The sequence below is a fragment of the Callorhinchus milii genome, unplaced genomic scaffold, assembly GCF_018977255.1.
Source record: "Callorhinchus milii isolate IMCB2004 unplaced genomic scaffold, IMCB_Cmil_1.0 Scaffold986, whole genome shotgun sequence".
NCBI lineage: Eukaryota > Metazoa > Chordata > Chondrichthyes > Chimaeriformes > Callorhinchidae > Callorhinchus > Callorhinchus milii.
The window spans coordinates 16,635-25,902 of NW_024705727.1; the positions used below are offsets into that span (position 1 = coordinate 16,635).

Genomic DNA, 9,268 nt, shown 5'->3' on the forward strand with positions numbered 1-9,268 from the left:
CCCTCCTCTCCACTTAAAGCCGGTCAAAGGCTCATCGTCATTACACAGCCAGTTACCAACTCGTCCCATTTTCTGTCGTTCACACGGGTGTACATCAGAGGAGGGCAGTTCATGACAGCAAGAAAACAATGACAACGATGATTACGTTGCCCCCTCCCTCCCCAACTTCAAATCCCGCCCTGAAGACCTTCCTTTTTGATCGCGCTTATGGTCGCTTCCTACTTCCCTCTGCCCTTGGCTCATTGACAGACTCTGCCACGGTGAAGCGTTCCGGGAAGCTACCCCGTGTGAAGGGCGCGAGATGAATGCAAGTTCCTGTTGTTGTGTGTGTTTGTACGTGTGTGTGTGCATACCGTGTGTGTGTGTGTGTGTGCGTGTGTACGGTGTGTGTATGTGAGTGTGTGTGTGTGGCTGGGGAAGGCGAGAGAGAGGGACGTCTGTACCTGCATATACATATAGCGTAGGAAGAAGTCAAGGAGGAAGGACTTGCCCTTGCGGAAGGCACCGGCTACAGACACGACCACCACATCTAGGTCCTGGACAGTGTCAGACAGGAGCACACGGCTCAGAGCTTCTTCATTCAGTGTGAAGGTGTGCTTGTCTTTGTGCATGTCGATCACCTGTATTGAGCTGGCCTTGTGAAACTCCATCGCCTGTCTCCTGTCCGGGGCGGTGGGGTGGGAGGTGGGGTGGGGGGGGGAGAGGAAAAACGGCCACACTTTATATTTGCCCTCCTCCAAGACGTCATCTGAAATAACAGCCACGCGCGCGGCCCCGCGGGCTCTTCGATCCCTCCGCCCCGCTCGCTCCCTTCCTTTCCGCTCCTGTGGAAGGATTCCCGCAGCGTGGCGGTCAGCTTCGCTCGCCTCGCAAGCCAGAGGACCTGCGGTCAACTCGGCCGGGCAGGTCGAGTCGAAACCTTAGGCGGGTTTCCTTAATCCATACACACACGCGCGCGCACACCATCTCTGTTTAACCCAGCAGTTAGCAAGGACCTCGTTAATAATAATAATAATAATAATAATAATCCTCGCATTTGATATAGCGCTGTTCACGTCGGGAGGACGTCCCAAAGCGCTTCGCAGAACGCAGCGTAAAGTGAATCGACTGTATATATGGGGGCGAACGCGGCGGCCGATTGCGGTTGTCAGTTCACGGGCTTTTCCGGGGGGGGGGGGGTGGGTGGGTGGGGGGGTAATAATTCCTGAAAATCAACCCCAAAAAAACACCACCAACAGCAACAACAACAACAACTTTGGTCACTCGATCCGCCCCTGTTTGGCGGGACCCCGCCCCGCGCGGCCGGATGGCCGCCCGCCGCGCCCTTCGCCCGCCGGTACCCGACGCCCCGCCCCGCCCCGACCGGGCGGCGGCGCCGAACGCAGAGGGCCCCCGCGGTCAAGTGCCCGGGGGGGTGGGGGGGGGGGTGACCGCGATCGAGGACGCGCGGTTGGTCGGGTCGGTCGGGTTGGGTCCGGTCGCCCGCCCTTGACCGCGCCGGCCTCACCTCCGAAAATGCGCCCGGCTACAACGTTAGCGTTCACCAGGACCCCCTCTCCCTCCCTCTCTCCCTCCCTGTGTCTGTCTGTGTCTCTCTCTCTCTCTGTCTGTCTGTGTCTGTGTCTGTGTGTCTGTGTCTCTCTCTCCATTGCTGTCAGAGGACAGCCTTTGTTTACCGTTGCCAAGGGGGCGTGGCTCCGGTTGCCAGGGTGCCGCGGGGGCTTCTGGGACTTGTAGTCTTGGCGTTCCCGCCCCCCCCATCGACCCCCACCTCAATCGATAGGGACGGGTGACCAGCAGTGAGATAGATAGATAGACAGATTAACTAATACATAATCACCATGGAGATAGAGAGAGAGAGAGTTAGAGGAGAGAGAGAGAGAGAGAGAGACATGAGCGCGGCTCTGGGGCCGGGGGTCCGAACCGCCGCCGCCGCCGCCGTCGCCGACGAGGGCGCGCCGGAAGTGACGCGCGACGCGCGGGTGCGCGCGCACCGCCCCGCACGCGGCGCTTCGACCGTTGGGTTTGGGCGGGAAAGGCGCCAAAATGGCGCCCGGGACCAACCGTCACCGCCTCCGCCTCCGCCTCCCGAGCTGATCGCCTCAAACCGCCGCCGCCGCCGCTCCCGCCACCCCCACTCCCCACGGTGAGTTCTGTTTTATTTTGGATGGAGGCGCGGGAATTGCGTGGGGGCAGAGAGGCCCGAGCGTCGGTGGCGAGGGCGGGAGGGCCGGTCAGGTCGGTATGGGTGGGGGGGGGAGAGTGTGTGGGTGGGGTGGGGGGTGGGGAGTGTGAGTGGGGGATGGAGGGGTGTGGGGAGTGTGGGTGGGGATGGGGGGTGGGGAGTGTTTGTGGGGCGGGGGTGCGGGTGGGGGGGGTGGGGAGTGTGGGGGAGGTGGGGAGTGTGAGTGGGGGTTGGATGTGGGTGGGGAGTGTGGGGGTGGGGAGTGTGTGGGGTGGGGGGCTGGGTGGGGTGTGTGGGGGGTGGGGAGTGTGGGTGGGGAGTGTGTGGGGCGGGGGTGTGGGTGGTGGGGGTGGGTGGGTGGGGTGTGTGTGGGGTGGGGAGTGTGGGGTGGGGGGATGGTTTTGGGGTGTGTGTGAGGGGGGATGGGTGGGGAGTGTGTGGGGGGGGGGTGTGGGTTGGGGAGTGTGGGGCGGGGCTGTGGGTGTGGGGTGGGGGCACAGCGGGCGAGTGCTGCGGCGGTGACCGGGTACTTTGGGGGCGAAGTGCGGCAGGCGGTTGCGCACAGCCACGTCCCCGTTCCCCCTCAACAGCCCCCCCCCCACCCGCCGCGCGCGCACAGTCGTGGATCATAAGGGGACAGTTTTTTTTCCCCAAGGGATCATTACCCCCGGAAACGCGATCCGCCGATCGACTGACGACCGGGTTCCTACTGACCGCTGGTAAACAGTGGCGCGTGTGTGAGCGTGACCGCGTGTGCGTGTGCGCGTAGTAAAGAAAATTGCCCAGTATTTCGCCCCCTGACCCCGGCCGGGAATCGAACCCGGGTCTCTCGCTTGCGAGGCGGTTACGTCCGTTGACCGCCGGGCGTCAGGACTCCGCAACAGGAGGGCGGCAACGGGGGAACCAACGGTCACAGTTTCGTTTTTATTAACTTACTCGCCGACTCACAATTACACATCCCGGTTTTTTTTTTGTTTTCTTTTTACGTCCCACACACCCCCCCCCCACCCACACCCACCCACGGCTCCGCTTATTCGCTCCGGTCAAAAACGCCCCGCGTGGACCTTCCGCGGATGGTGTCCGCGGGACGGAAAAGCGGGGGCAGGCGGAGGAGAGATACTCCGCTTACGACGGCTTGCTTTGTCTCTTGAGCTTATAGAGGTGTTTTCTGACGCGGAGGCTGACCGGTATACCCATCACGTAGAGCAGGTTCAAGAATCTCCATACCTGGGGTGGAGGGGGGGGAGGGTAGAGGCACAGGTTAAAGGTGGACGAGGGAGCTAGATTATCGCTAGCCAATTAATAATATTAATAATAATAATCCTTGCATTTGATATAGCGCTTTTCGCGTCGCGAGGACGTCCCAAAGCGCTTCACGGAACACACTGTAAAGTGAATTGACTGTATATATTTGTGGGCGAAAGCGGCAGCCGATTGCGCACAGCAATGTCCCCACAAACAGTCGTGGATTGAAAATGACCAATTTATTGTTGTTGTTTTTTTTTTGGGAGGGATTATTATTAGGGCTCTGTGTGGAGTAAGGAAACTTGCCCGAGGTTTCGCCCTGACCTGCCTGGGATTGAACTCAGGTCTCTCGCTTGCAAAGCGAGTGCTCTAACCACTGAGCGACAGGACTCCCTGTAATGACAGCTCCTGTAATTGACTAATTAATGACAGCTCCTGTAACGAGGCTCCTGTTATTAACACCGCGGCACACGTGCACTTTAACAGTTATACTTTCACTACCACCCCACCCACCACCACCACCACCTCCGGACACACTGCCCCCATACAGGAGGAGGAGAGTCTCACCTGCCCAGACCAGTCCGCGCCATATCTCAGCCGGGTAATGAAGTGCTCACAGTTGGCTTTTAAGAGTTTGTAACTGACTTTGAGGCCCACGAACTTCTCAGCATCGCGCACTATATCCTCGGCCGCTCGCGGCGGCCACAACGAGTCCAACGTGTTGTTCACCTGGTAATGGTCACCCCGGTGCACATCCCTGAGCAGCTCCTTCTTCACCAGCGCTCTCACCCCAAACAAGGAAATGCCGCTGCAGGCCTTATCTGGGGAAGAGCGACATCTGCTCACGCTCGCTCGCAACGTCTCACGCTCGCTCCCACCTGCTCACGCTCGCTCACATCCTTTGACACTCACTCGTACTAAGTCACACTCGCTCACACCAGCTTGAAAATACATCACTCTGTCAGAAAGTGGGGAGAAGGGGTTACTCACTGGGTAAAGTGATGTGAATGACATATCCGTTACCCACATAAATGGCCCAGTGTTGATAAGTTTGACGGAAAATCTCTATCTGGTCCCCGGGCTTTGGCTCCACATGGTGCTGGCGAGAGAGAGAGAGAGAGAGAGAGAGTGTGAGAGAGAATGTGTGTGTGTGAGAGGCATCATTTTGTGGATGAAAGAATGTGTGTGTCAGAGAGTGTGAGAGAGAGAGGTAGAGTGTGAGAGAGATAAGAGTGAGAGAGGCAGAGAGAAAGCTCGGGTGTGAGAGAGTCTGTGTGTGAGAGAGTCTGTGTGTGAGAGAGGGAGTACGAGAGTGTGTCTGAGAGGGAGGCAAACAGAGAGAGTGTGTGTGAGAGTATGAGAGAGTGAGGAAGAGAGAGTGTGGGAGAGAGTGTATGTAAGAGTGAGAAAGTGAGCGCATGAGTGAGTGCGAGTGAGAGCGTGAGTGAGAAAGTGAGCGTGTGAGGGAGAGCGCGTGTGAGACAGAGAGAGTGTGTGTGTATGAGAGAGAGGGAGCGAGGGGTATGTTTACTCGTTACTCACAATGTCTAAATCCATGTGTCCCGTCACAGCCCGATCAATGGCAGAGGCTCTGGCTGTTCCCCATTCAGATACATTCAGTTGCTGGGTCCGTGACACACAGGTTTCCTGATAGAATCACAGAGTATATACAGTATATATATATATATATCAGGAGCACATCTCTCTGCGCTTCACGGGACTCACTATTATCAAGTGTGATGACTTGTTATAATAATAACAATCCTTGCATTTGATACAGCGCCTCATCACGTCTCCGAGACATCTCAAAGCGCTTCACCGAATAATAATAATAATAATAATATACTGTATGTACTGTAAAGTGAATTGACTGTATATTTTGTGGGCGAAACGCGGCAGCCAATTGCACGCACGTCACTGGCGTGTGAAGGAGGAAGTGCGAAAGAAGAAAAGGATAAAGGCATTGTGCAAGCGCTTCACTGGAATTTGGATCCGATCCGACACGTCACGGTGTCTTTATGACCCCTCCGCTCACACCCAATCTCTGGCTCTACATCACACATCTCACAGACAGACGCAGCAGAGACATTGAACCTCATTCCTCGTCACAGTCACAAGACAATGAGCAGCGAACTCTGTTAAAAAGCGCTTTGAGACGTCCTCCCGACGCGATAAAGCGCCATATCGAGCGAAGGGAGACTGTTGTTATTTGAATCGGAGGCGCTACCACAGGCGAAAGGCGCTGTATAAAGTTTCCTTACCCCACACACACACACACACACTCACACACACCTCTGTACACCAGCAGTAAGTCGGAACCCGCTTGTCAGTCGATTGGCGGATCACTTTCCGGGAGCAACAATCCTTCCAAACACAACTAGTCACTCAATCCACGGCTGTGTGTGGGACACTGCTGCGTGTAATTGGAGGCCGCGTTTCGCCCACAGTCGCCGCACTTTGCAGTATATTCTGTGAAGCGCTTTGAGACGTATCAATGACCTGATCAGGCACTGTGTCGGATACAAGGGTTATAAACTATTAGCAGAAAGGCTTTCTGTGTTAGTCCCCCAAGCAGTGTGTACTCACTGTGTCTCTCGGGGCACTGTCCACTCGACCCAGCATAAACAGCCTCAGCTTCTGTCCGTGGTTAGGTGTGTGCGTGTATGTGTGTGTGGGTGTCTGCTCACTCTCCTCCGCTATAAACCAGCACATGATTGCTGAGAAATAAAACACCGAGCAATAAACGGCAGCGACGTCATTTGCCAGAGTCCACAGGTTCCTCCGCCCCATCGCCAACAGAATACACAACAACAACACATTAGGTCGACACAGCGCCCTTCACGTCAGGAGGACGTCCCGAGGGGCTGGACGTTGAAGGGTTTTGCACCCGAGCTGGGGGTTGGGATCAGGAGGGGTCAGTAATGTGGAAACCCGGTCTTTGAAACAAATAACAGTCTTTATTTCTTTTACATTTGATTTGATTAAAATTCCTCCCAGACTCACAATTACATAACCTGGTTTTAACAGCTCCATTTATTTACACTTTAGTCCATAAACTCGTACTGGATTCCATTTGCTCTCTCTCTCTCTCCGTCTCACGCTGACACACTCGGCCTCTCTCACTCCCTCTCACGCACGCTCTCACTCAAACTGCCCTTCTCTCGCCCACACACTCCGCCTGTCTCCCACACACGCTCTCTCTCTCTCTCTCTCTCTCTCTCTCTCTCTCACGTGCTCTGCCTTCTTTCTCTCTCTCCCTCACCCACTCTGCCTCTCTCTCTCACGCTTTCATCTCCCTCTCCATCACATGCTCTCTCGCTCTCTCTCTCTCTCTCAAACACGCACACTCTCTCACACTCGCGCACTCTCACGTACACGCTCCCTTACACGCGTTTTCTCGCACACGCTCACACACACTCACGCTCTCTCACACACACTCACTCGCTCTCGCACGCACACACGTTCTCTCTCACGCTGTCTCACACACACACTCTCTCTCTCCTCTCTCCCTCCCCGGAGGTGCCTTTATATCAAAAATACACGGTGTGTGAACATTCCACACACGGAATTAAAAATAAAGTATTTTTTTTAATGGAAAAGCGGAAAGGCACGATGTGAGATATAGCCCCCCCCCCTCCCCTCCAGGAGAGGGAGGGAGAGAGAGAGAGAGAGAGAGATTCCCAAAACACAGGGGGAGTGGGAGGGAGAGAGACTCCATGTACAGCTCGGTTTGTCACTTCTTGTGTTGATTTCGAGGTTTCATGATCTGATAGCAGGCAGTAGCAATAGCACCCAGGAATATGGCTCCCCCGACTCCTAAACCCACACCTATAGCTGTTTCCACCTGTGTGTGTGGGGGGGACGGGGGTGGGGGGGGGGGGGGGGAGAGAGAGAGAGAGGCCAGGCACAGGTTATAGGTGAGCAGCTGGAGCTAACACATTCTTAACCACCCACAAAACACAGTCACTCCACTTTACAACAACAATGATAACCCTTGCAGTTGCCGCAGCGCCTTATCACGTCTTCGAGACCTACCAAGGCGCTTCGCAGGGTATACTGTAAAGTGTAGTGACTGCGTATTTTGCGGGCGAAATGCAGCAGCCAGTCGCTCACAGCTGCGTCCCACAAACAGTCGTGGATTGAGTGACCAAATTATTTTTATTTCTTGGAAAGGATGATTGCCAGAAAGCGTCACAAAGCGCTTCGCAGAAGTTTATGATCCCCCTTTTATTCTGGATTCCCCCCCCCCCCCCCACCCACCAGAGGAGATAGTTTATCTGCAGCTTCCCTATCGAATCCTTTTATTATTTTGAAAGCCTCGTCCCAAAAACACATAGAACAAAGAAAGAATGTTTGAGAGACTCACTCTCGTGCGCGAAAGAAAGAGGAAATGAAAGAGAGAGAAAAAATTAAGAGAGATAACCTTTGGGTGCGCCCTTCACGAGAATTTGGACCTGTTCAGAAACCACACACACACACAGTGATGTGCCCGATACAGAATGTTGTGTCTATTTAACACCACCCAAATCTCAGGCTCTACGTCACACACCTCACAGACGTTGTGCCTCGGTAAAGACATTAAACCTCACTCCCTGTCCATCTGCGCCCTGGGTTCGACTCCTCGGGCAGGGCGAAACCTTAGGCAAGTTTCCTTACTCCCCGCACACACTCACACACCTGTGTTTACCAGCAGTGAGTAGGAACCCGGTTGCGAGTCAGTTGGCGGATCGCTTTTCCAGGAGTACTAACCCCTCCAAAAAAAAAATAATAATAATAATAATTTGGTCACTGTTTGTGGGACTTACTGCCAATCGACTAACAAGCGGGTTCCTTCTTACAACAGCAACAACTTGGATTTATATAGCGCCCTTCACCCGGGCGGCATCTCAGAGGGCTTCACAGTAACGCATCCTGGGGCCGAGCCGGGGGGAGGGAGAGGAAGGGGACCGAAGGCGCGGTCGAAAAGAAAGGTCTTCAGTAGGGACCTGAAAGTAGGACGAGAGGGAGCGAGGCGAAGGGCGTGAGGGAGGGAATTCCAGAGCCTCGAGGCATAGTGGCTGAAGGGGGACGAGGAGGAGGTAAGAATACTTCTTACCGCTCGAAGTATTCGAGAGACAACATTGTGGAATTTGTACGATTTATATTCGATTGCATTTTAAAGTTAGGGTACGTTTTGCACTCTCTTCGATGCCAAGTTTGCTTGCAGTAGGTCGGGGAGGGGGGTGGGGGGGGAGTGTGGGGTAGCGAGGGGTGGAGGGTGTTGGAGGAGGGTAGGGAGAGAGTGGGTTGGAGGAGCGAGGGCTGAGATTAGCGGGGTAGGGGGCTTGGAGGGTGGGAGCGGGGAGTGTGAGAGGGGGAGGATGGGGAGGGACAGTGTGGGTGGGGAGCGAGGGTTGGGGTAGTGTGGGGAGCAGGGGGGGGTATGTGTGGGGATCTCACCTGGCTGCTGGAAGCCTGACCGTATCTCAGCTTGGTGACAAAGTGCTCACAGTTGGCACAGCTGATGTTGTAAGGGACTTCGAGGCCCACCCATCGCTCGGCCTCGCTCACGATGTCCCAGGCGTCCAGGGGTGTCCGCTTGTCATCCAGCTTGTTGTTGACACGGTGCTGATGGTTCCCAACCACTACCCACAGCTTCTCCTTCCTCACCACAGCCTTGTCCTCAACCGCGGACATGATGCTGTTTATCCCTGGCTCACCCCGCTCACCTGGGGGGTGAGTGACGCACCGTCAACAACCATCGGGGAAGGAGGGGGCGCGAGCGGAGCGGAGGGATCGAAGGGCGGGCGCGTGTGCGTTTGTGTGGCTGTTTATTTCAGATGAACTTACACAGTGCCT

The 9,268-nt window shown here is 55.4% G+C and overlaps 2 protein-coding genes across 3 annotated transcripts; both read right to left on the reverse strand.

The window, feature by feature from the left end:
* Positions 1-3,197: 3,197 nt before the first annotated feature.
* LOC103171704 (phospholipase A and acyltransferase 3) lies at positions 3,198-6,272 on the reverse strand (the record flags this gene model as incomplete). The annotated part of the gene is given in 5 exon segments (XM_007884494.2): positions 3,198-3,412; positions 3,998-4,251; positions 4,421-4,529; positions 4,973-5,077; positions 6,017-6,272. Coding segments are annotated over 5 exon segments (774 nt in total). The 5' UTR covers positions 6,221-6,272.
* Positions 6,087-9,230, reverse strand: LOC121852581 (phospholipase A and acyltransferase 2-like). 2 transcript variants are annotated; one of them, XM_042346554.1, is made up of 2 exons: positions 8,870-9,230; positions 6,087-6,147 (listed from the first exon to the last, which is right to left on the reverse strand). In XM_042346554.1, the coding sequence occupies exons 1-2, from the start codon at positions 9,104-9,106 to the stop codon at positions 6,127-6,129; spliced, it is 258 nt and encodes an 85-aa protein (XP_042202488.1). In that variant the 5' UTR covers positions 9,107-9,230; the 3' UTR covers positions 6,087-6,126. The 2 variants fall into 2 exon arrangements, with proteins under 2 accessions (XP_042202488.1, XP_042202487.1); XM_042346553.1 differs by lacking the exon at positions 6,087-6,147 and adding an exon at positions 7,100-7,274 and having other exon boundaries at positions 8,870-9,196.
* Between the last annotated feature and the right edge of the window lie 38 nt (positions 9,231-9,268).